At 58.7% G+C, this 23,643-nt stretch overlaps 4 protein-coding genes across 4 annotated transcripts; all 4 read right to left on the minus strand.

Annotated features, from left to right (window-relative positions):
• Nucleotides 1-7,071: 7,071 nt before the first annotated feature.
• On the minus strand, nucleotides 7,072-7,782 carry APOC2 (apolipoprotein C2). The gene is made up of 3 exons (XM_040976228.1): nucleotides 7,728-7,782; nucleotides 7,405-7,555; nucleotides 7,072-7,320 (listed from the first exon to the last, which is right to left on the minus strand). Exons 1-3 carry the CDS (start codon nucleotides 7,780-7,782, stop codon nucleotides 7,230-7,232), a joined length of 297 nt encoding a protein of 98 aa, XP_040832162.1. The 3' UTR covers nucleotides 7,072-7,229.
• Nucleotides 7,783-8,694: 912 nt separating this feature from the next.
• Nucleotides 8,695-13,895, minus strand: APOC4 (apolipoprotein C4). Its single transcript, XM_040976508.1, is given in 4 exon segments — nucleotides 8,695-8,777; nucleotides 9,070-9,206; nucleotides 9,456-9,582; nucleotides 13,880-13,895. Coding segments are annotated over 4 exon segments (363 nt in total).
• Nucleotides 13,896-17,033: 3,138 nt separating this feature from the next.
• Nucleotides 17,034-18,822, minus strand: APOC1 (apolipoprotein C1). The gene is made up of 4 exons (XM_040976227.1): nucleotides 18,783-18,822; nucleotides 18,579-18,657; nucleotides 17,997-18,141; nucleotides 17,034-17,201 (listed from the first exon to the last, which is right to left on the minus strand). The coding sequence occupies exons 2-4, from the start codon at nucleotides 18,634-18,636 to the stop codon at nucleotides 17,141-17,143; spliced, it is 264 nt and encodes an 87-aa protein (XP_040832161.1). The 5' UTR covers nucleotides 18,637-18,657; nucleotides 18,783-18,822; the 3' UTR covers nucleotides 17,034-17,140.
• A 2,658-nt stretch (nucleotides 18,823-21,480) lies between these two features.
• On the minus strand, nucleotides 21,481-23,640 carry APOE (apolipoprotein E). The gene is made up of 4 exons (XM_040976212.1): nucleotides 23,577-23,640; nucleotides 22,967-23,043; nucleotides 22,447-22,624; nucleotides 21,481-22,320 (listed from the first exon to the last, which is right to left on the minus strand). Exons 2-4 carry the CDS (start codon nucleotides 23,010-23,012, stop codon nucleotides 21,600-21,602), a joined length of 945 nt encoding a protein of 314 aa, XP_040832146.1. The 5' UTR covers nucleotides 23,013-23,043; nucleotides 23,577-23,640; the 3' UTR covers nucleotides 21,481-21,599.
• Between the last annotated feature and the right edge of the window lie 3 nt (nucleotides 23,641-23,643).

Consider the following 23,643-nt stretch of genomic DNA (forward strand, 5'->3'; position numbering starts at 1 on the left):
GAAGAGGAGAGACAGAAATATCTTCTGTCCGATGATTCATTCCCCAAGTGACTGTAACAGCCAGAGCTGAGCAGATCCAAAGCCAGGAGCCAGAAGCCTCTTCTAGGTCTCCCACAAGGGTGCAGGGTCAAGGTTTTGGGCCTGTTCCATCTATGTCACTTGACTCATCTGACCTCCTGGAATCGGCCAGACCTCGATTTCAGTATCAGTGACAGGTGACCCGCAAAATCGTGGATGAGTGCCAGGCCTACCAGGTCACAAAGTCAGGAAGAGTTAGAAATCAACATACAGGGCCCGGCGATGTGGCCTAGAGGCTAAAGTCCTCGCCTTGAACGCGCCGGGATCCCATATGGGCGCCGGTTCTAATTCCAGCAGCTCCACTTTCCATCCAGCTCCCTGCTTGTGGCCTGGGAAAGCAGTCAAGGACGACCCAAAGCCTTGGGATCCTGCACTCGTGTGGGAGACCTGGATAAAGTTCCTGGCTCCTGGCTCCAGATCGTCTCAGCTCCAGCCATTGTGGCCACTTGGGGAGTGAATCATCGAATGGAAGATCTTCCTCTCTGTCTCTCCTCCTCTCTGTATATCTGACTTTATAATAAAAATAAATAGATCTAAAAAAAAAAAATAAGAAATCAACATACAGATGCAAAGGGATGGGCCTGGTGGCCGGGTAGGAACTGGGAAGTAGATTTTACTGAGGTTGGTATCTGTTAGTAATGGTAGGCACCTCGGGCTGGGTTGAAGCCTTCCCCACGAAGCGGGAAACAGCTATAACAGGGGCTAAAAAGTTGCTAGGAGAAATTATACCCAGATTCAGGGTGTCCAACGCCACTGGCTTTGACAGTATAATGGATCTAAGAGACCACAGACCCCTGCACGTGACCTAGAGCCCCGAGAATGGGTTTGGGTTCAATGTCATCACCCTAAGCCTTTAGAACCCAGATGGAAAGGGCCTATGTTGTTCTTATAACTCCCACTGCCCTTAAAGTGGACGGAGTCAGACCCTGGGTTCATCACTCCCACGTCCGGAGAGCCAGTACAGAAGAGAAGGAACAGTTCAGAAAGGATTGGAAGGCAACTGTCAACCCAGATGATCCCCAAGAACTAACACCCGAAAAGTGGCCAAGATTGGCAACACTGACTCCATCGGGAGACAGTGATGACAACTCGAGACCGCCACCTGACCGCCATGAGCGCCATTTCAACGCTCTCTGGGCTACAGTTAACGGACAAAGTCCTCATCAACCCTATGAGATCACCTGGAAATTAAGTAACGGTAAGACCTACGAACTTCTAAACCAGACTACTGCCACACACCCTTTTAATTCGTGGTGGCCGGATCTGTATTTCAGCCCAAGGGACTTAACTGGGGTCCCATGGGCTCCAGACTTTGTACACAAGCTGGGGTTCTTTGCGTGTCCCGGACACCTTGGACAGAATGTCAGACAATGCGGGGCGTGCATAGTTATCATTGCAAGAGCTGGAGCTGCGGAACCTCCGACGACGGGGACTGGAAATGGTCGCTTAAAGGGTCTGATTTAATCCAACTCTCCTTTGTCCAGCCAATGAAACCAGAAACATGGTCCTCCCGTTTTACTGGAAACTTGCGGCGGGTCCCAGTGTGACTTGATAAAAGTCACATTCACTGAGCAGGGAACAAGGGATGAGAGATGGCTGTCCAGATTGACCTGGCTGCATGATCTATGACCTCTGCCACCCCGCAGGCATTCTGCTCATAACTCAGACGTGGAGCCCCCGAATGCCACTAGTCCCGCCGATACGACGGCCTGCGAGAGAGATGGGCCAGATCAATTTGACCAGGAAAACAACACAAAGGACCCCCTCTATAACTGAGTCAGCGTATCAGGCCCTAAATTCCACCAATCCCAATGCCACAGCGGCCTGTTGCTTAGGCTTTGACGTAAACCTTTCTATGAAGCAATAGCCTTAAATACAACTTTTAACATTTCTAACCAACAGAGCACCCCCCCATTGTCCCTGGGGAGACCGGGAAATAGGCCTGACCATGCAGTCATTTTCGGGGAGTGGGACTCATGCCCTGCTTCAGTTTACAGATATTTAACAAGTCCCAGGAATCTTGTGTCGTGGTCACCGTGTTTGCCGTGTATCATCCCGACTCTGCCGTGTGTTCCCGCCGGGACTCGGGGTCCCCTCGGCGCCGAGAAGCGTCACCGCTGTAACCCTGGGCTAGCCGGGCCTGGCATGGCTCCTCTGCCGGCCCACCGTGAGGGCCGTGGTAGACGAGAGACAGAGAGAATTGATGGTCACTAAGTTACCTGGAAAAATCACTCGCCTCCCGCTCCGAAGTAGTGCTCCCAAATAGAAGGGGGTTTGACTTAAGCCTTCTACAGCAGGAGGCCGGCCGCGTTAGCACGAGAATGCTGTGTCCACGCAGACCACGCCAGCGTGGGGAGCGTCTATGGCCAAGGTTCAGGAGGGACTAGCTAAGAGGAGGAGGCCTACGGGAAAGTTGCTTTGAGTCACGGTTTAATGAGTCCCCTTGACCAACTAATATTTACATTATTAGCTCTATCAATTACATTATTGCTGTCCTGACTTTTAGCTCTTGCGTTCTTAATAGGTTAATAACTTTCATTAAAGACCAAATAAATACCGTCCAACTTCCAGTTCTCAGGCGACAGTACCGACACTTATCAGGCGTCTGAGGAAGATTCCTCATGTGCAAAACAGAAAAGGGGAGAATGTTGGGTTCCTAAGCTTTGTTTAAATGAACCGCTGGTTTTGGCTCCTGTGATCCTTGCTTGGTTTGCTGTACAAAGCACCAGTCTAACGCCATGACAGACTCGGGGCCAGCCCAGGCCGGAGAGCGTTTCCCCAGACCTTGAGCTGCGGTTCCCAAAGTGATGGTGTCTCACCCCTTGCCGGCTGGCCAACTGGGAACAGGCCAGAAGCCCCCCGAGCTTGGGTGAGGGGGCCAGCCAGTCATCACTGTCCTTCATGTGGTGTATGTGACTGTGGCTGTGAGAACTGCCTGAAGCCAGGGCGGGGTCCTTGTCCAGACCCCGTGAGGTGAATGAGACGCGGACCTAGCTCGAGTTAGCAATAGTTTCTTTGCTTCTGCATTGTTGCCTGTGGGAACCGGTCTGTCCGTGGTCTTGGATCTGTTTGGAGCTTACAAAGGGAAGGGCCCTTCACCGGGATCCCCACCTGGGGACACCTGTCTCTGACGAGTCCCCCTGTTCTGTGCTCTCATAGTTCGCCGGTTGGGGCTCCCACAGCCACCCCATTGCTACGTGGGAAGCTGATGGGCGGCCTGGTCGGGGTGCACATGTGTGGTGCCCTCGCGGCCCTGCACACGGGCTGGGGGGAGGCCCAGAGGGGACCTGTGGCTCTTGGGGCCACAGTCCTCTCCCCGCTGTAGAAGCCAGGCCTAGAGCGGGACCAGCTCTCTCCTTTTCTCCCTCACCCCGGGGTCTCCAGTGCAAAGCGTCCGGCCCCATGGTTGCATGGTCCATGTTGCTAGGAAACTTCATCATCACCTGTCAAGAAGGACGGGCGGTGCGTTGGGACCTAATAAATATATATTGATCGCTGTACTGTCTGTCTCTTCTGCTCTCCTCGAGGCCTCTCAACTGTAGTGGCGTCTCTCCCCGGACCCTCCAGGCTGGACACCCCCGCTCAGCCTGCCTGATGTCCTGGGCTTTGTGACATCACACTGTGTGTGCTGGGGGGCTGGGAGGTGTGTCCCCCGTTGGGCTGGCAGACGAGCGTGGTCCCTTCAGCCCTGGCCTGGAGTACCTGCAGGAGAAAAGGTAGCGGTAGTTGGGAGCCCCCTCCATAGACGCCCCGGAATGTGTAGAGGCAGGCTTGCAGAGCAGGGGTACAGTGAGCACGCTGAACACACAGAAAGCAAGTGACACTGAAGCTCAAGTGCTGAGTGCGTTTTAAAAAACGTTTAAATCTGGGTCCGGTGCAGTAGCCTAGAAGATAAATCCTTACCTTACATGCACTGAAATCCTATATGGGCGCCGGTTCTAATCCCGGCTGCTCCACTTCCGTTCCAACTCTCTGTTTGTGGCCTGGGAAAGCAGTGGAGGACAACCCAAAGCCTTGGGACCCTGCACCTGTGTGGGAGACCCAGGAGAGGCTCCTGGCTCTGGCAAAATCAGCTCAACTCCAGCTGTTGAGGCCACTTGGGGAGTGAATCTTTGGATGGAAGATCTTCCTGTCTCTCCTCCTCTCTGTATATCTGCCTTTCTAACAAAAATAAATAAATCTTTAAAAAAAAATGCTCTAGTCTACATTGGAAGTCTCTCCCCAGGACGTGCAGCCCAGACAACTCTGCCAAGGTTTATTGAGGAGGCGGGTAAACAGACCAGCGGGCTGGGTCAGCTCTCCTTCCGGGATGACCCCAAGGTGAGAGAAAGAGTGAGTTATACAGCCGTGGATGAGTTGGGCAGCCACAGGAGGCTGCCCTGGGACAATGCATGGACAGTGGGTGGTCCAGCAGCCACAGGAGGCTGACCTCGGGGACAATGCATGGACAGTGGGTGGTCCAGCAGCCACAGGAGGCTGACCTGGGGGGGGACAGTGGGTGGTCCAGCAGCCACAGGAGGCTGCCCTGGGACAGTGGGGGGACAGTGGGTGGTCCAGCAGCCACAGGAGGCTGCCCTGGAGGACAGTGGGTGAACAGTGGGTGGTCCAGCAGCCACAGGAGGCAGTCTAGGAACAATGGGTGAGTAGCTCCTGCAATATTGATTCCTGGGACGAGGGTTGCTGGCAGGGCGTGCTAGCCCAGTGACCTGGCCCCCAAAGCAGGAAACTGGCAACCCATTTTGTACAGAAGCATGAAGAGCAGGTTAGCAAGCTCATGCAGGCCTGAGCCAAAGTGACTCCATTTTGTGACCGGATTTCACACTGGGTCTGCCAAGCGCAGAAGAGGGACCCAAGCCCCGGAGCCATCCCCTCTGCCCCACAGGAAGCTGAGATTGGAAGCACAACGGAAACTCTCTGATGTGAGTTGTGGACATCCCGAGAGGTGGCCTAACTGCTGTTCCAAATGCTCACCCATTTTATTATTATTATTTTTAATATTTATGCATCGGAAGTCAGAGCTACAGAGAGAGATCTCCTGCCTGCTGGGTCACTCCCCGGGTGGCCACAACCATCAGTGCAGTGCTGGGCTAATGTCACGAGCCAGAAACTTCTTCCGGGTCTCCCCCATGGGTGGAGGGCTCCAGAAACTTGGACCATCCTCCGCTGCTTTCCCGGGTTCTCAACAGGGAACTGGACTGGAAGTGGAGCAGCTGGGACTTGAACCAGCACCTGTATGAGATGGCACTGAAGGCCTTGATACACTACATCCCATTCTCCCTTCCACATCTGATATACTTGTGTTCCCCTGTCGCAGCAGGATGGTCCCTGTGGAGCACGTTCCTGCTGCACCGCTGTCCAGCCACTAAATCACTTGTTTACCGCCAAGGGCCGGGAGAGTCCCCGGGACGGCCTCACTGCCCTCCACTAGGGGGCGCCCAGCACCAGTCAGGGAGCTGGAAAGGCGGCCAAGGGGCAAGAACCCGCACTTGAAGGTCCTGGACAGCGCGGATTTGGGAGAAAGGTGGGGGCTTTCAGACTCCTGAATTGAGAAACAGGGAGTCTGGGATGCTGGACTCCTGAGTTCTAGGTTCGGGGAGGAGGGGTCTGGGGTCCTGAAGGGAGTAAGGCTGGAGAGAGGCAGAGAGTTTGGGAGCCGCCCAGGGCTGGCCGGAGGCAGAGCTGGCCTGGGCAGTGACTTGCTTTGGCTCAAGTCCGTGGGAAACAAGAGCACAAAGCCGGGATTGTTCCCGCGGGGTCTCCCCCTCCTTGTCACCCCCTGGGTGTGCTTGGCAGCCCTCACTTCTTCCCAGGCTCTGGGGACTCGGGGGCACTGCCCACAGCTCTTCCCCAGGGGCCCTGTTTTCCACTGGACTTACAGCTGCTCGGCCTGAGGAGCTGGGAACGGTGCCCTGAGGGCGTCGAAACACCCTGGCTGCGGGGTCACAGCCAAGCAATGAAGAAAATAGGGCCAGCGGCCGAGTCCCCATGGCACCTGTGCTCCTGTCTGCGGCCCCTGGCACCGGACACCTCCTGTGATTCCTGCAAGCATTGCCAGACACCCTCTTCCACCCTCCCCTTCTGGAGCTGGGGGTCAACCTGGCACCTCGCCCTCCAAGCATCGGTGTCTTACCAGCCAAGGATGCAGGGGTCTGGCTGCGTGGCCTCTATCGGAGATCAAGACCTGGCCAGAGCGCCAGCAAGCCCAGGAAATGCCATCACCTTTCCCAGTAGGGAAACAGACTGCAAAGTTGGAATCCCGTTGTACTTGGGCCAGGACCCAGGGGCTGGCACTGGGAGGGTCCCCATGTTGGTGGGGGGCGGGACAGGGCAGGACTATAGACCCAGGACTTCGTCACAGAAGGACGAATGTGGCCGAGTTGTCAAGGAACCCAGCCTTCAGAGACCCGACTCCCCGGGCCCCGGCCCAGCTGGACACCAACCCTGCCAGCAGCTCAGCTGGGCCATGTGGACGCCAGTCTCCCCTGCCCAACCCGCACCCCACCTCCCAGTCACAGGGGGCCACTGGACAAACGCACAATGATGGCACATTGAAAAAGGGGGGAAGAAAGTAACTTGTATTTATTTTTCATTTAATTTAAAAGGCAAGAGAACAGAACTTCCAACCATTAGTCCACTCCCCCACAAGAACCTGCAACAGTTAGGGGTTCAGCCAGGCCAAAGCGGGGAACGCAGCACACCATCTGGGGCCAGCCATGTGGGTCACAGGCACCTTTAAAGTGCCAGCCCAGAGCTGGCCGCTGTGGACTGTCTGGTTTGTCCATTTACAGCAGAGAAAACTGGACCTGCATGCACAGTGGGCTCCTGGCTGCCCTGCGGGTAATTGATGGCCACCTCTCCCCTACCCCCCATGCATACAGCGGGCGCTGACTTAGTGCCACCTGGACTGAAAGAACCCCTCCGGGTGGGCTCCGGGGGCCTCAGAAGAACCTGAGGCTTTGTGCAATTCAGAGAATGAATTCAGTCTTTTTTTTTTTTTTAATTATTATTATTTTTATTGGTCAAAATTCAGGCTAGAGCTGGGACTGGGCTGCTGGGGCTGGAGCTGAGTGTGGTCCCCCCGTGGTGGGTCAGGACAGCCAGGGGGTCCTGGCAGGAGGGTGGCGGGGGCCGCAAGTCTCCCCTCCCCCGTGTCAGGCATCTCCCTTCAGCAGGGACAGGATCTGGTCGGTGAAGATGCCAGCGTAGGTGGTCATGGCCGCTGTGCCCTTGGTGTACATGTCCCTGGGGAGAGAAGACGGAGGGGTGTTGGGGGAGCTGCACCCCCGGACTAGAGGCGGCGGCTGTCGGGGTCTCCGCAGTGGCTACCTGATTTTCTCATCCACGGAAGCCAGGTAGGAGTTGTGGTAGAGGCCTTGGGCGGCTGCCTTAGCCGAGTCCCAGTACTCATACAGGGACTTCTGCACCTTTTCCATCAGGGCAGGCTCATCTTGTGCAGGGACGGGGGTCGCCTGGACTGCTGCAGGGGCACAAGAGCGTGGGGGGGATGGGGAGTGAGGGTTGATGGGGCCGCAGGAGGGGAAGCAGCCAGGGGCAGGGAGAGGACAGCAGGGGAGTGGGGATGGACAGAGGCAGGGTCTCCCAGCAAAGGACTAGCCCAGGAAGCTGCTAGCAGATCGCCCCGCACTCACCACAGCCCAATGCCAGCAGGATGGCACAGAGAGCCAGGAGGAGTCGAATGCCCATGGCGTCTGGGGTAGCCTGCAATGCTGAGCGGGATGGTCAGGGGAAGCTTCTACCTCTGGCCGGCCCCGCTGGCAAAGGGGCCTGGGATCCTTGCCCCGAACCCTACGCCCCTAATGCACATCTTGGACCAGGCGGCATCCTGGGGCCTCACGTCCTAACCTTCTGGGCTTCCACGCAGATTCAAACACCTAAGCCCTGGTGGCCCGTCACTGGTACCTCATTCATTCACTCCAGGAGGCTTTGTGGAGCACCAAGCCCGGGGTGCTCCAAGCAAGCTGGGCCAAGGTCACCTTGGGGCAGGAAGGCACACCGTTGATACAATTAAGAACCAACATCCCATAGCCTAAGGCCTGGGTTCAAATCTTGGCTCTGTCTCCAGTGACTGTGACTATGACTGTGCCTCCTGGGAGACAGAGGATGGCCCAAGGACTGAGTCCCTTCCACCCACGTGGGAGACCCACATGAGGAGTTCCAGCCTTTGATTTGGCCCAACCTGAGTTTGCACACATTTGGGACACAAGCCAGTGGATGGGAGATCTCTCTTTCCATCTCTCTGTCTTAAATAAATAAGAAAAAAAAAAAAAAAAGCCAACACCCAGTGCTTGCCCACTCGCTCACTAAACACACAGCCCCGTGCCTGGTGGATATCCTAAACTCCACAGATTCCACATCAATACTCAGACACGCGCAGGGTCCCACTGGACAGCCTCTGCCTCCTCCCACAGACCCCCACTGCCGACTCCTCTTACCGAACTCGCAGGCAGTCCTCGCCAACCCAGGCCGGGCAGACGGGCTTTATAGCTGGCCTGCCCTTGTCCCTGGCCCAACCACCACCTTCTCCTGGCCTCGGCCAAAGTCCTGGCCAACACAGCCACTGGGGCGGGGGGTTGGAGGGCAGGAAGGGCAGTGACCCTAGCTGAGGTCAGCGGCAGGGACCCCGCACTGGTAGGTTTTCCCTCCCGACACTGTATCAGTGGGGTCGGAGCCTGGGGCTGCTGAGGGTTGACATACACCACCAGGAAGAGGGTCTGGGGTCGCTGGAGGGTGAAGCTCTGAGGCAGGGGCTGCCCCTCCCACCAGGAACCTGTTGACCTGCACCTGTTCCCTCCGGAAACCCAGGCGCCATGAAGTCTCCTCCCCTGTCCAGGGGATGGTAAAGTCCCCATCCCGTCTCCCCAGACTGTCCAGGTACCACCACTCATTAACTCCCTGGGAGTGGTGGTGGAGCATGCTGGGAGGGGGCGGGCAGGGACACAGATGAGCAGGGGTTTATTGTGAATTGGGCACCTAAGGCCTCATCTTCTGTTTCACACAGAATCTTGGGGCACAGGCCCTAGGCCTTGCTGAGGAGGCTGTCCCTGGAGCTGGCGAACCAGGCCTGCATGCGGGGACCCAGGTCTGGCAGGTGGAGAGTACTGGGGCCCCTGCAGGAGACAGGAGGCAGTAGCTGGAAACCCTGCAACTCCTGGGGCCCACCCCTACTCACCCCTCCTCCCTCACACCCAGGGGCCCACCCCTACTCACCCCTCCTCCCTCACACCCAGGGGCCCACCCCTACTCACCCCTCCTCCCTCACACCCAGGGGTCCACCCCTACTCACCCCTCCTCCCTCACACCCAGGGGTCCACCCCTACTCACCCCTCCTCCCTCACACCCAGGGGTCCAGCCCTCACCAGAACTGCTGCCGCCTGTCTCTGGTCCTGGCCACCAGCGGCGCCACCAGCTTCTTCACCAAACTTGGCACCAGGCTCCAGTGGCTGTCCTCAGGTGCCGGGGTAGGGGTCTCCACAGTCACACACACTGGGGGAAGCCAGACGGCAGTTCAGGAACCCACGGTCAGTTTTGACCTCCTCCCAGCCGCTCAGGTCTGCCCCTCCGTCACTTCCGTGGCCTGGGGAAGCCTCCGGCAGGCCCCTCACTGCCTGCTTTCCTGGCCCTCCGTCCACCTGTGCCTTCTGCCCCAGTCTCTGCTCTCCCAGGGCCTGGGCCATTGCTCTCTCACCTCTGTCCACCTGCACGTCCCTCCCCTGCTTGCCGAGGCCTCCTCTCCCTCACTGTCAGGCTGCCCTGGACGCCCCCCGCCCTGTAGTTGGCCTGGGATTTTCCCCTGCCTCCATGGGTCACAGTTTACACCCTGGCACCCTGGCACCCTGGCACATCTGTCCACCCTGGGCCCATGCACCTGGACAGAGCCCACAGAGCCCACTGCAGGAGCATACATATGTACACGCCTGGCACAGAAGCAGCCTGGGCCCTGTGTGGGGTCTCGGCCATGACAAGGTTCTCTGGCACTTGATTTCCTCTTGTGTAGAATGGGACGATAAGGACCCCCTCTCCCCCACAGCCACTGTGACAGGAGTCACTCCACAGACACCCCACATCTGGTTCCAGTCCTTGCTCCTCTACCCCCTGCTCATGGAAGACAACAAGATGCTGGCTTCAGGACTCGGGTCCCGCCCCCCGTGCGTGGGGCACGCAGATGGTGTTCTGGCCTTCTGACTCAGCTGGCCGGCCCTGGGCCTTGCAGACATTTGGGGAATGAACCAGCAGATGGAAGCTCTTCCCTCTCTCCTGTCCCTCAGCCTTCTGAAAAAAAGGGAAATGAACAGCACCATTGAAAAAGCACCTCAAATTCATGCATTTAGGGAACGTCGTGAAAAGACGGCGCTGAGAATGGTGCGGCTGCGTGCCCGTATCACAAGCATCCTCAGCTGAGTGTGTGCGGCTCATGTGTTCCATGCAACCTTATCCGAGCGGACGGCCCCTCCCTGCGCATGCGCGCTCACAGACATGTCCGTCTACCTGCGCACACAAGGACCACCACCATTTGTTTCAACATCTTTTCCTCCTCACTCAGCCCCTGACACGGCCACCCCCAGCCGTGCGCGCACACACACAAGTCCCAAGCCTCAAGCCCACACAACTCCCGGGTCATACTCACCCCTCCCGGATAGGGTCCCCGTGCCTGCCCGCTCTTTCCTCACCAGGCCAGGACCAGCACCCCGAGGCACAGGGAGGGCAGGGTCGCTCTGGCACCTGTGACTCAGAAGCAGCATTTCTGGGGCTTCTTCCCTCTGTCCCTCTGTGCTCCGCTGTCCAGCCTAGGCAGGGGGGCAGAGAGAGAGGTAGGGGGGCAGGGACGGGCTGCCCCAAGCAGAGCCCTCCCCTGGCCACCTCCCACGCCCGCTGGCAGGGACTTGCAGGAGAGGGCACCAGGTGACAGGGCTTGCCCCTGCTGGCCTCTCGCTCCCAGGCCTGACGGAGGACAGACTGCTGGACCTCCAGCATTGAAGCGGCTGCTGCTCCAGGCTCTGTGGCCTCTAATAGCATGTGTGTGTGTGTGTGTGTGTGTGTGTGTGTGTGTGTGTGTGGTATGCCTGGTTTCCTTGTCTGCTAAGTCCGGGGAGGTCGAGGGGAAGGCTGGATCTGAGCATCAGAACTTTCCAGAACAACAGGACAGGAGACTTGCTCTTTGCGGGGAGCCTGACCCATTGGATGCTCCCAGCAGGGACTCTTCCTTGTTGCTGAGGCATCCCCACCCCAGGGGGAAAGGCCCAGCCTCGGGCTCCACCTCTCTCCTTCCCTGGTGAGCTAGGACACAGGGCGCGCACACACACACACGCACACCTGGGCTCCCAGCTGCCCTGTCCTTCACTGTACCCCCTGGGTGAAGACATTCCCTTCTCTGGGCTGCAGTCTTTCCATCTGTGAAATGGGTGTGACAGCACCCAATTCACACTCATACACTCTCACACATACAAACAACATGTGCACACTCACACACACAGCCTCACCCCTGGGGATGCAGCTTGGCCTGGTCCCAGGGGACCCAGGGGGCTGGATGGTCTAGCAAGGGCAGGGAACTTCGCTCCTGCCAGGGCTGTGTGCACACACCCCGCAGTCCACAGACCATCCCCAGGGACCCACCATAAAGTCAGCCCACCATTACTGCATTGGATCTCGAGTCCCACCCTCAGTGACCTTGGTAGGACGGGACCACATGATTTGCAGAACATTCCGCACCCCTGGGGGATGCCCGGGTTTGTCTGAGTTTGAGAGAAGCAGCGTATGTGCAAGGACGTGTCGAAAAGTTCATGGGAGGGGGGCTTTCCGGAGGGCTCCTCTGCAGGCTGAGCCACTGGGAAGCCCACGTGTCATTGCCTGTAATGTGTATTTCCCAGGAACTTTTGGAAGACCCCAGTACTTCAAGGCGAGACCCAGGAACTGCACACAAACTGCCTAACCCTCTGCGCTTGGCTGTGCGGCAGAGATGCAAATGCAGGGGGGACAGCTTGCTTTTTCATTTTTCTCAGGAGAGGCTGACCTCCCCAGCCTGAACAACTGGACCGGAGCACCCATCAGAGGGCGGCTTGTTTACCTCAGGTCCCCCGCAGCACCCGCCCCCAGCGAGTCCTCTCCACACGGGTTTTCTGGTACTCAGCAACATCCAACCACCCACTTCTGTTTGGAATGGTGAAAATGTCCTGGCAGCAGAAGGAGGCCAAGCTTGCTCAACCCAGCGAGTGTGCCTCATGCTGACACTGACACACCTCTCCAAGCAGTACGTGATGTGAGCTTTAACCACAGCACAACCAGAGGTCGGCCCTGGTGACCCTCCTGCAGAGGACCTGGGTTCAAGTCCCAGCTCTGCTTGCGCTCCAGCTTCCTGTTCATGTTCCTGGGAAAGCTGCAGGTGAGGGCCCAAGTCTTTGGGCTCCTGTCCCGCACGGGGAGACCCAGATGGAGTGCTGGGTTCTAGGCTTCAGCCTGACCTGGCTCTGGCTGCAGTGGATGGGAACTTTTTCTGTCTCTCTTTCAAACGAAAGGAAAAACAAGTATGTAATGCAAACAGGCCGTCTGCCCGTCGCGTTAAAGCAGTTCAGAGTGGGGTTCGGAGACTAACCTCAGCCCTCTCCAGTCGTGTGACAATCCCCCTACCCCACCCCCCATCCTGCCCCGTGCAAGTTGCTTAACCCCTCTGGACAGTCCCAGACACTTCCTGCCTTGGCAGCGGGTGGCTTGGAGAGTCGTCACCACAAGGGCGCCGGTCCCTGTCAGCTGCTATTGACTTAGCACGCACCTCTTCCCCCCTCCCCCCTGCACAACCTCCGTTACCCCTTAGAAGACGCCAGACCATGTCTAATGGCCACCATCTTACAGATGTGGAAACTGAGCCTGAGGAGGGCATGAGGGCTTCCCCCACTCTCCAGCCCTACTAGGACCCCTTTGGGGTCCCACACAAAGCAGCAGGGAGGCAGCACAGGGGGAAACCTGGAGTGGGGCTGGGTGGGCTGGGCTGGGGCCAGGGAGCTCTCTGACCTCTGTCCCCAGCTCCAAGGCTGGCTTACAGGGCGACCGCGGCTGTTTGCTGTCCGCTGCCTGCAATGTTTGTCCATCTCAGGGACAGGAACGGGCTGAAGGTCATGGAGGGGGGTGGGGAGGGGCTCCGGGGCCACTGACAAACAGCTGCAGGGGGGATGGGGGCAGAGGGGCCTGTGATCTGGTGCCGGGTGTCCTCCAGGTCTCCAGGCCTGGCTGTCAAGCCCCCAGTCACCCTCTTGGCTCTTTCTCTCCACCCTGGGACCCTTTTTCGCCCTCCTCAACACCTTGATCTGCCTTCTCTAAACCCGTCACCCCCCTTGCTGCTGCTCCCTCGGGGCTGTGGCAGGTGGAAACAGGTGTGAAATGGGAACTCTCCCTTTCTTTTTTCAAGACTGGTATTGAGACTGGCACGGTGACTCAACAGGCTAATCCTCTATCTGCAGTGCCAGCACCCCATATAGGCAGGGGTTTGTGCCCTGCCTGTTCCACTCCCCATCCAGCTCCCTACTTAAGGCCTGGGAAAGCATCATTGGAGGACGGTCCAGGTGTTTGCGACCCCACGCTCGTGTGGGAGACCTGGAAGAAGCTCCATGTTTCAGATCGGCTCAGTGCTGACCATTGAGGCCATCTGGGCAGTTGTTGAGCCCAGATGTTGAGATCCCCAGAAACCACCAGGAGTCTGAATTGATCCGAGTGCACAAGGATGGTTTATCCAAACTCAGCATGTCCGAGCTCGGGTTCCTGGGTGAGAGCAGACAGCTGGCTGGCCCCTTACCGGACAGCACCTTCATAGGGTTTTTATAGGGGCAATCCACAGTATCTAGAAAGGGGGCAATTCACAGAGCCTGCAAGGTGAGGGGAAATGCCACACATTCCCTGCCTATCTCGGCTGGACAGCCCAGGCCTCCAGCAACCAAGGCAAGCACCCACTTCATTACTTGGAGCCACCTGTGAGACAACCAGACTTACATGGGCCCTGATTCATAAGGACTGGAACCCATCAGTGCTAAAGGTCAAATAAGCCCTTTGGCCTGGGCGCTCAGCACAGTTTGTTAGTAGCAATGAGCCATGAGCAAATGCTTGGGATTTTGATACTGAGGTTCTTCACAGTGAACCAGCAGATGGAAGATCTTTGTGCCTCACCTCTCTGTAAATTTTCCTTTCCTATAAAAATAAATAAATCCTTAAAAAAAAGAGAGAGAGAGAGAGAGACTGCTTTTATTTTATTTGAAAGTTAGGACAACAGAGAGAGGAGAGGGAAAGCAAAGAGAAAGAATCTTCCATGCGCTGGTTTACTCCCCTAATGGCCGCCAATAGCCAGGGCTGGATTAGGCTGAAGCCAGGAGCCAGGAGTCTCTTCCTGGTCTCCCGCATGGGTGCAGGGTCCCAAGGCTTTGGGCCATCTTGGACTGCTCTCCCAGGCCCCAAGCAGGGAGTTGGATGTTAAGTAGAGCAGCCAGGATTAGAACCGGCGCCGATATGGGATGCCAGCACTTCAGGGTAGAAGACTAGCCTGTTGAACCACTTCCAGCTCCTTGAATACACACGTTTTTTCAGATATTTAGTTTGTAAATATTTCCCCCATAAAATCTGAAACATTTGTGGCTGTATGACACGTGTGTTTATTTTAATTCCATGTCAAGGATGATGTTGTTGGCCCTCTTGCCTGCCCTCTGTCTCTCTTTTTAAAGCTGTATTTATTTAAAAAGTAGTGTGACGGAGAAGGGACACACACACGCGCTCTTCCATCTGTCGATTTACTCCTCAGAGGAGCATCCCAGCCAGCACTGGGCCAGGCTGAAGCCAGGAGTCAGGAACTTCATCCAGGTCTCCCACACGGGTGGCAGGGACCCAAGCTCTTGAGCCAGCACCCACGCTCCCCACGCATGTCAGCAACGAGACAGATGAGCAATGGAGACGCCTGGGCTTGCACAGCTGACGCTGACGGGGTGCAATGGCCCCCGCAGAGCCCTGGCACCCCCCCCCCCGACTTTTCCCTCTGCGCTGTGTCAGCATCCCACACCTCCTTTCTCTTCTTGTGCTGTAATCTGAGTCTTATTGTTTTATCACTTCCTTGGGTCTGAGCCGGGAGCTGCTTCTGGGGCTTTGGCAGCTTCCCTGTGTCTGTGTGTGTGTGTGCGTGTGTGTGGTGTGTGTGTGTGTGTGTGTGTGTGTGTAGGAGGGTGGCCCTGCTGGGACACCAGCACATACTGCTCAGTGTGAGCATGCTGCGAAGTTGCGCTGAGGCCAGTGCACACTCGTGGGGCTGCGTGGGCAGCTGCCCAGGTGCACACGCCGTCATCCACACACCTGGGGACCAGCTGGGCTCGGGAACCGCTAAGGGCACCCGACTCAGCCGCCTCCTGCTTGGACGGAATGGCCAGCTCAGGGCTGCCTGCTTCTCTGACCGACGCGACGCCTGCAAGAAGCTACCAGAAGGCCTCGGGTTTCTAGACACGCACCAACATTTTTTTTTAATTATTATTATTTTTTAAGATCTATTTACATCTATGAAAAACAGAGTGACGGAGAGAGAAAGAACTTCTATTTCCTGGTTCACTGCCTGACTGGTCACAACAGTCAGGAACTGGGCCAGGTCGAAGCCAAGAAGCTAAAATCCCAACGTGGGTCTTGTGCGTGAGTCCAGGCACTTGGCCCATCTGCTGCTGCTTTCCCAGATGCACAAGCAGGGAGCTGGATGGAAATGGGACAGCCAGGATTCGAACCAGCACTCATATGAGATGCAAGGCAGGGACTTTAGTCACTAGGCAAACCGTGCCAGGCCCTTGGACTAATCCTTAAATTGGTAACTGTGTACATTATGTACAGGTCCACGGATGATGCCCCGAGCAGCAGGTTCCCCGTGTCTGCTGGAGGGTTAGGCTGGTGACCCACAGCACTTCCGGAGCTCGGAGATTTCTCACAGATGGCTGCACGGTGGCTTCGGCGACTCTATGAAATCCACCCAACTCCTGTGAAGGTTTGATCTTATGAACTGTGCAACAGTAATCTGTTGGCCAGTCAGGTAGTCAACAAAGTTTCGATTATGAGCAAAAAAAGCAAACGGATGCAAAACAGCACACATGGCCTGTTCTGCTTTCTGCCAGCTGCACAGAGACGTGTTTTTGTGTCTTGCTTTGAGATTTTGTGCCTCTCTTCAATATCAAGGGGCAGAGGGGTCTGCGGCACGGTGGTGCAGCGGATTAAGCCGCAGCCTGAGGGTGTAGGCCATCGCTGCCGCTGCCTCCAAGGCGCATCATGGGGCAAGGAGGCTTGAACTCTGACACTGGGTTGTGCTGCTCGCCCTGTGCATGTGGGCTGATGCATCTGGCTTCCTACGCAGTCTGTGGACTTCCATCCAGCAGGATGACTCGGCAGCTGCCTTGGACGGCGGGGGGGAGCTGGGAGGACCCCCTTTTGGTTGTGTGACCTCAGGCCGGCTGTGCCTCTGCTTTGTCAGCTGGAGAATGGGAGTGAGTGGAGACAGCTTCCACCTCCCAGGAACTCTGTGACGGTGATGACACAGAGTGGGCAGAGCGGGGCAGGAGGGACGTGGCCCAGCTCAGAGTCCAGGGAAGGCTTCCTGGAGGAGGGAACATGGGAAGTGTGTCCTAAAAGGTGAGAACAGTGTGGGTGTCTAGTCCCCCCCCACACACCTGTGACGTCTTTTGTATTCCTTTTACTGTCTATTTTTGGAAGAAGACTTGTGCGGGCAGTGCAGCGGGCTGAGGGTCCCCTCCAGGTCTCCACTTCCGAGCTGTGTGCCTTGACACGAGCAACCTTCCCTCTCCTGGCCCTGGCGGCCTTGGGGTATGCACAAAGGCTCGTGACAACAAGGAGGCCCCAAGGTGCAGCACCCCGGCCCGCCCTACACCCCTGCCATGGCACCTGCCAGGCGCTTCCACCAGCAACCATCACTCACACTGCGGACTCTCAAAGGGATTTTTATTGGGGTGTGTGGTGGGGGGCAGGAGGAGAAGGGAGAGCCATGTGGAGCCCGTCCTCGTGCCAGGTGCTGTGGGCGACGCCCGAGGGCTCAGGAGAAGGTCGATTTGAATTTCTCCTTCATTTTGCTGAAGGCCTCGGAAAACCAGTTCCTGCGGGGGAGAGGAGAAGGAAAGGGGTCACTGGGTCCCGCCCACCGCCTGCCAGGATGCTCAAGTGCCACCCCCACCTGAGCCCTGACCCTGATGGACTCTGAGGAGGCCCTGAGTTACACAGCTCAGCCTTGTACCTGCTCCTCCCCCACCTCCTTGATCACAGCACCTCAAGACCCCAGCACCCCACTCCGGCTCAGCCTTCCCTCCAAGGCCGCTCCTACCCTCACTTGGCAGCTTCCTGCCCTCATCCCTGTGCTGTGGTGCAGCACATGAAGCCGCCACCTGTGACACCTGCCTCCCATAGGGGCGCCGGTCTGAGTCCTGGCTGGCCCAAGGGCTCCGGCTCCTGCTACCCGCATAGGAGACCGGGATGGCGTTCCAGACTCTTGGGTGTGGTCTAGCAGCCATGCAAGGAGTGAACCAGCAGATGGAAGCTTTCTCTCTCTCTTGATTCTCCAACTTGAGAGTAGGAGCTGGTGTTGGTGAAGTGCTGTGCATGGCCAAGGAGCCAGGACCAGCAAGGCTCAGGGGGACGCCCTTCTCTTAGGACCACTCAGGGAGGAGGCGGTCCAAGCTTGGGTCCTTGGTCATCCGCCACGTGGCCAGTAGGGGCTGGGTGGGTGGGTGGGTGGTGTCAGGTCAGCTGTGGTTGCAGACCCAGGACCTTGACATCCAGCTCTGGGACTCCAGGGGTGTTGTCAGCCTTTCTGTGCCTCAGTTTTCCCAGCCTGTTAACTGGAACATCCTCAATGGCTACACCCTCTTCTCCCACAAGCCCCCAAAGGTCCTAACCGAGTCTTGGTGGTGATCTCACTCTGCTTGATTTTCTCAAGAGCCTTGCGGGCCTTGTCCTCCAGGGTGTTCCCAAACTCCTTTAGTTTATCCGGGATGCGCTCCAAGGTGCTGAAGTCGGGCGCCGCCTGGGCAGGGGCTGAGCCTACGCAGGGGATGCGCCAGAAATTCTAATTATCGGGAGCCCTGGATTGGGGGAATCCCAAGCACAGAGAAGGAGATCCTGGCATGGGACTCTTAGGGGCTGTGGGGTCAGAATAAGAGGTCCCCTGAGTCCCCAGCTACCCCCTCCACCAGTTCACGGCTGTATAAGCAACACAGCCAATCAGAAGCGGGGGCGCCAAATGTAATCTGTTGCTAGGCTCGTGGGACAGATTTGCTGCCCGCAGATAAGCTTTTGGGTTTTGGGAAAATCTGGAGATTCCCCCTTTCCAGCACCAACCTCCCCAGCAGCCCCCTCCTGGGCAGGGTGAGGGTGCATTACAGGGGCACCCGGGCAGCGCGGAAGCACCCCCGGAGCGCCCACAGGTCCTGGGAGGTGTTGGCCGAGCTCCATGCTTGCAAATCTCAAAGACTTTTTACCTTCCAAAGCTACCATCAGCGTCAGCACCAGCACGGGGAGCGACAGGACCAGCCTCATGGCGGGAGCCGGAGGGGCGCTCTGGAGGTGGGGAGGGGTGCGAGCCATCAGTGATCTTTCTTACCTCCTCCCCCTTGGGAGCTGGCCGGGGTGGGGTGGGGATGGGGAGGGGCCAGAGGTTCCTCTCCCAGGGGTTCAGCACCAACCTCAAGAACAGTCTCAGCCGGCAGGGGTGGGAGGTCCTGCCCCTGTCTGGGTCTTTATCAGGCTGGGGCGGGGGCGGGGCAGGCTAACCTCCCTCCCCCTGGTAGATATGCCCACCCACCTTCTCTCTCCCTCCCCCTCTCAGGTGCGGGCGGAGAGCCAGATGGGGCCCAGGAGCTCCCAATTAGGGCCGTGGTTTCTGCTGTTTAGCACCTCCACCTCCCTGACCATTAGGGGGCCCCAGCCTGCTAAAGCTCGTACCCCAAGCAGGGGCCGCTGAACTGATCTCCACGTCTGCCTGGTGGCTGTCACTTGCCCCCCTCCTTCCCTTCCCTGGGACTCAGAGCGTGGGCCTTGGGCCAGTCCATCTCCACCCCTGCACAAGCCACCTGCAGCTTGCCAATCAGCCCAGCCCTTGGAGCTCCCTAACGCCCTTTCTTGATGCCCTCTGGGGTCTTCATCTTGCACCCCCCATCTCCCTTTGGTTTCGGGGTTCCAGCTTCTCTGAACTATAAGGCCTCAGCTGCAAGCTCTCCACACACGCGCCTGCAACCCTTCTGCCACCCTTCCCCCCACCCCTCCTTCTGCTGGTGTTCAGCCTTCTGGTCTCTCTGGCTCCCAGCCTGATCCCCAGTCTCTCTCCTCCCTTCACCACTTCCGTCCCCCAAGGCTGCACTCCAAGCCTCCCCCTGGCCCCTGTGGGTTCTCTTTGACCGATAGTGATCCCAGGCAGCTGGCTGGATGTGTGTGTGTGCGCGTGTGTGGGGGTGGCCTCACCCCGGAGTTGAGGTTGGCTGGCCTTGTGCCCCTGCAAACCACGTGCCAGCCTTGGGGGCAGAAGAGGGGTGGTTGTGAAAGGGGCAGGCAAAGACAGACGAGACCCTGGCAGGATTGCGCCATTTTGGGGGCCAACTCGGGGCTGCCAGTCCCTTGTCCAGCTGCCCTGTACCCCGCCCGCCGTTCCCCAGCCGCCTACCCGCATCCCCTCCCCCGCCCCAACAAGAGCAGACCCACAATGCCCCTGCTTTTCTCAGCACCATGGGCTTTTAAAGGTGGGCAAACTGAGGCAGAGCCAGTCTGTCCCACCCTTTCCCCAACTTCAGGCTGCTTGAGTCCCTGCCAGCCCCGCACAGCCAAAGTGAGGCCTCCTCCCTCCCTCGCATCCAAGGAAACTGAGACCAGGGAGGGGGCGTGGCCTGCTGGGCACAGGCAGCCCACCAACCTTCCCCTCCTTTCTCCGCACCCCTCCCCAATCTGATCATCAGAGGGGAGAGCTGAAGGGAGGAGCTCAGAATCCAACCAGGCAAAGCCCCCCTCGGAGTCAGGGTGCCATAACACCCAAGGGGCCGGGGCCCTGAGACGCAGGCTCAAGCCCTGGCCTGTCCCCAGCTCCCGTCCTTGAGAACTGAGGGGGTGGTGGGAGAGGAGGGCTCCAGCGGCTCCCAGCTGCTGCCCTGGCCTCTCCTGGAGCTCCCCACTCGGCACCGAGCCTTGGAGGCTCACTGGGACAGACAGAGCTGGGGGGGAGAAGGGTGGGAGCAGAGAGGCCTTGGGGAGCACAGTTGGCAGCGAGGGAGGGAGGAAAGGGAGGGGGGGAATGAGGAAAGAGTAACGACTGGCCGTGGAGGGGCTGGGTGGTATCCGGAGGGGGCGAGCGCCAGAACCGGGCAGCTCCAGGCGGCCAGCCAGGCAGGAGCAGAAACCGTAGGAGGCTTGATAAAGGAAGGTGGAAGCCACAGGTAGTCTCCCAGACAGAAGCAGCAGAGACAAAGGCCCGGGGACGGGAGGAGGGAGGATCAGATAAGCCCGGAGGAGCGGCAGGGAGGGCTGGAGGATGATCCTCCGGGTCTGGGCGCCTCTGCGAAGCAGGTGCTATTGCAACATCCAGGCTTTGTTTTTGCTCGGGAAATCAAAGCAGAAGGTGCTGGCAGGCTCTACGGCTCCGTGGTGGGATGGGAAGAGACGGCAGAGCTGGGGCACAGCGGGAGGGCCGGGGCACAGCGGGAGGTAGGAGAGCAGCCCAGGCAGTGGGAGTCCAGGAGCCAGGGTCTGGTCACCGCGTATCTGGCGGCTTGGACACTGGAATCCCCGCCCAGGAGACCCAGACGGAATTGTGAGCTTCCGGCTGTGGCCTCGAGCAGCTCTGGCTGTAGCTGGCATTTGGGGAGTGGACCAGCGGAAGGGAGATCTGTGTGTGTGTGTGTGTGAGTCCCTACCTTTCAAATCAATCATACATGACACACATACATATACCCATGACAAACCACCAGGGCAGAAAAATGTTGGGAGGCAGAAGACAGGACCGTGTGTCGTGTGGCCAGTGCGGGGGAAGGAAACGGTTGTCTGCTAATTATGCTATAGTAGGTTGAGCCGATACGGCATCTGCGAGCGTTGCAGGCATCCCCTCTAAAGACCGGGTTTTTGAGCCCTGATTTTTTGAGACAGATTTTTGAGCCTCCTTACTAAGGCACCTGAGACAGCACAGCGGGAGGATGGTTCAAGTCCCGGGGCCTCTATCATCATGGGGGAGACCCGGATGAAGTTCCTGGTTTAGCTTGGCCCTGCCTTGGCAATTGTGGGCAATAAACCAGTTTGTGGGAATGAATTTGTGGAAGATCTCTCTTTTTTTTTTAACTCTACCTTTCAAACACACAAGAAATAGGCTGGAACAAGAGAGGAACCACACGGAGGCCCGACAGCTGCTGTGGAGCTTGACACATTTTATTAAGCAGGGGGAGAGAGCGTGGTCCAGCAGGAGGCCAGTGGGTGGGGAGCAGGGGCAGCGGGCGCCCGCGGCAGGAGCGGCCCGCAGGGCACGCTCACTGGCTCTCGTTGAGCAACGCAGGGGTCTTATTGTTGTTGATGGCGGCCTGCACCTTCTCCACCAACCCGGCCCACTGGCGCTGCATGTCTTCCACCAGGGGCTCGAACCAGCTCTTAAGGCGGGCTTGGAAGGCTTCGGCCTGCAGGCGCATCTGGGCCGCCTGCTCCTCCACCTTGACTCGCACCTCCTCCACCTGCTCGCGCACCTCGTCCAGGCGGTCGCGGGCGCGGCTGCGCACCTCGTCCAGCTGCCCGCGCAGCCGCTCGCCCCAGGCCTGGGCGCGCTCCCGCAGCGGCTGGCCGGCCAGGCTGCTCACGGTGGCGGCCCGCAGGCGGCCCTGCTCCACCAGCGGCCCGAGGCGCTCGCGGAGGGCGCTCACGCCGCGCTCGGCACCCTCGCGGGCCCCGGCGGCGTACACGGCCAGGCGCTTCTGCAGGTCCTCGGCGTCGCGCAGCAGCCGCTTGCGCAGCTTGCGCAGGTGCGACGAAAAGCGCGCGCGCAGGTCGTCGGTGCTCTGGCCCAGCATGGCCTGCGCCTCGGCGCGGTACTGCGTCAGGCGGCTACGCACGTCCTCCATGTCGGCCTCCAGCCGGGCCTGCGCAGCCTGCAGCTCCTTGGCCACGCGTGCCCGCGTCTCCTCGGTCATGGGGCTCAGCTGCTCCTCCAGCTCCGATTTGTAGGCCTTCAGCTCCTTCATGGTCTCTTCCATCAGCGTCCTGCGGGCCCACAGGAAGGGAGGGTGGGCCAGGGTCTGGGTGCGGATGGGAGCGGAGAGGGACTCCAGGGCAGGTACCCACACTCCTGGGGCCCGGGGGAGAGGGAGGTCAGGCTGGGACACTTACGTCACTTCCTGGGTGGCCTTCGATCCGAGTAGCTCCTCTTGCACCTGGTCAGACAGGGTCTGCACCCAGCGCAGGTAATCCCAGAAGCGGCTCAGGGCCAACTCCCAGGGCTGGCTAGTTTGCCACTTGCCTTGCTCCGGCTCCCCCTCCAGCTGCGACTCTGGCTCGGCCCGGCATCCTGGGTGGACAGCAAATGGGCAGCTGTATCAGGGTCCCTGGGCCCCCTGTCTTTCTGGGGCATAGTGCTGCAAGGGCGCCTTGGCTTTGGTGGGGGGCACGGTGGGCAGAGGGGTTGGGGTTTGTGATCAGCTGGCAAACCCCAAAGAGACCTGTTCCCCTAGCTAAGTGCTCGATGGGAATACATTGGTGTTCCAACTCCCAAGGGGGAGACAGAGAAGAAGTGCATGTGTGTGTGTGTGTGTGTGTGTGTGTGTGTGTGTGTGTGTGTGTGGAGGAGGGAGGGCGACCCGGGGCTTGAATGGGAGTGGGGAGCTGCAAGGAACTCCAGGAGCCCCCATACCTGCCAGGATCGTGACCAGCAACGCTACAGCCCACAACAGCTTCATTTTTCCCGCCTGCGGTTGGTCAGTCTTGGATCTGCCAATCAACAGCGGGTGAGAACAGACCCCCAGCCACCCCCCAGCCACCCCCCCCCAGCCTCCCGGCCCCCTGCCCCGCTCCACCCGGCGCGGCCCGCGGAGCCTGGCTGGGCCCTGTGACAGCCTCATCCAATCACAATCCTTCGCCCGGCGGCGCCTCGGCGGGCTGTGCTCCCGCATCGTCCCCTGCCATCTTCCAGTCCCAAATCCCACCTCTCTCTTCCAGCGTTCAGATTCCACTTCTTCCCCGCCCCCGGCCCCGTGCCTCCCGGTTGGGCACTGCGCTAGCTCGCAGTTGGGTTTCCCAGTCCTCGTTCCATCCTTGCGCTTAGCTCTAGCGTGGCTTCTCCATTTAGGAGCTAATGGAAACCCCATCGCTGCCTCCAGCCCAGCGCAGCCCATGCTCGGCCATCACAGCCTCTCTCCCAGCCTGGTCTCCTTCTTGCCCCCGACCCCTCTGTCTCCCGAGGCTCCAGCCCTCACCCTCAGCCCCCACGCCCCAGAGTCCGATGGTCACCCCGTGCTGCTCACCGTATCCTGGGAACCTCCTCGCCTGGCTGGGGCAGAGCAGGACACAGGGAACCCTGTCGGGGCCAAT

Source organism: Ochotona curzoniae, unplaced genomic scaffold (assembly GCF_017591425.1).
Source record: "Ochotona curzoniae isolate NIBS_2020 unplaced genomic scaffold, NIBS_Ocur_1.0 contig_2699, whole genome shotgun sequence".
In the NCBI taxonomy this organism is placed as follows: domain Eukaryota; kingdom Metazoa; phylum Chordata; class Mammalia; order Lagomorpha; family Ochotonidae; genus Ochotona; species Ochotona curzoniae.

Coding starts and splice junctions, on each gene's coding strand:
- APOC1 (XM_040976227.1), bottom strand. CDS start 18,636: ATGAGGCTGGTCCTGTCGCTCCCCGTGCTGGTGCTGACGCTGATGGTA. Junction 18,142..18,578: donor GCTGATGGTAGCTTTGGAAG/GTAAAAAGTCTT, acceptor TCCCCTGCGTAG/GCTCAGCCCCTGCCCAGGCG. Junction 17,202..17,996: donor GAGATCACCACCAAGACTCG/GTTAGGACCTTT, acceptor TCTCCCCCGCAG/GAACTGGTTTTCCGAGGCCT.
- APOC2 (XM_040976228.1), bottom strand. CDS start 7,782: ATGGGCATTCGACTCCTCCTGGCTCTCTGTGCCATCCTGCTGGCATTG. Junction 7,556..7,727: donor CCTGCTGGCATTGGGCTGTG/GTGAGTGCGGGG, acceptor GTGCCCCTGCAG/CAGTCCAGGCGACCCCCGTC. Junction 7,321..7,404: donor TCCGTGGATGAGAAAATCAG/GTAGCCACTGCG, acceptor TTCTCTCCCCAG/GGACATGTACACCAAGGGCA.
- APOE (XM_040976212.1), bottom strand. CDS start 23,012: ATGAAGCTGTTGTGGGCTGTAGCGTTGCTGGTCACGATCCTGGCAG. Junction 22,625..22,966: donor GCTGGTCACGATCCTGGCAG/GTATGGGGGCTC, acceptor CTGTCCACCCAG/GATGCCGGGCCGAGCCAGAG. Junction 22,321..22,446: donor AAGGCCACCCAGGAAGTGAC/GTAAGTGTCCCA, acceptor GTGGGCCCGCAG/GACGCTGATGGAAGAGACCA.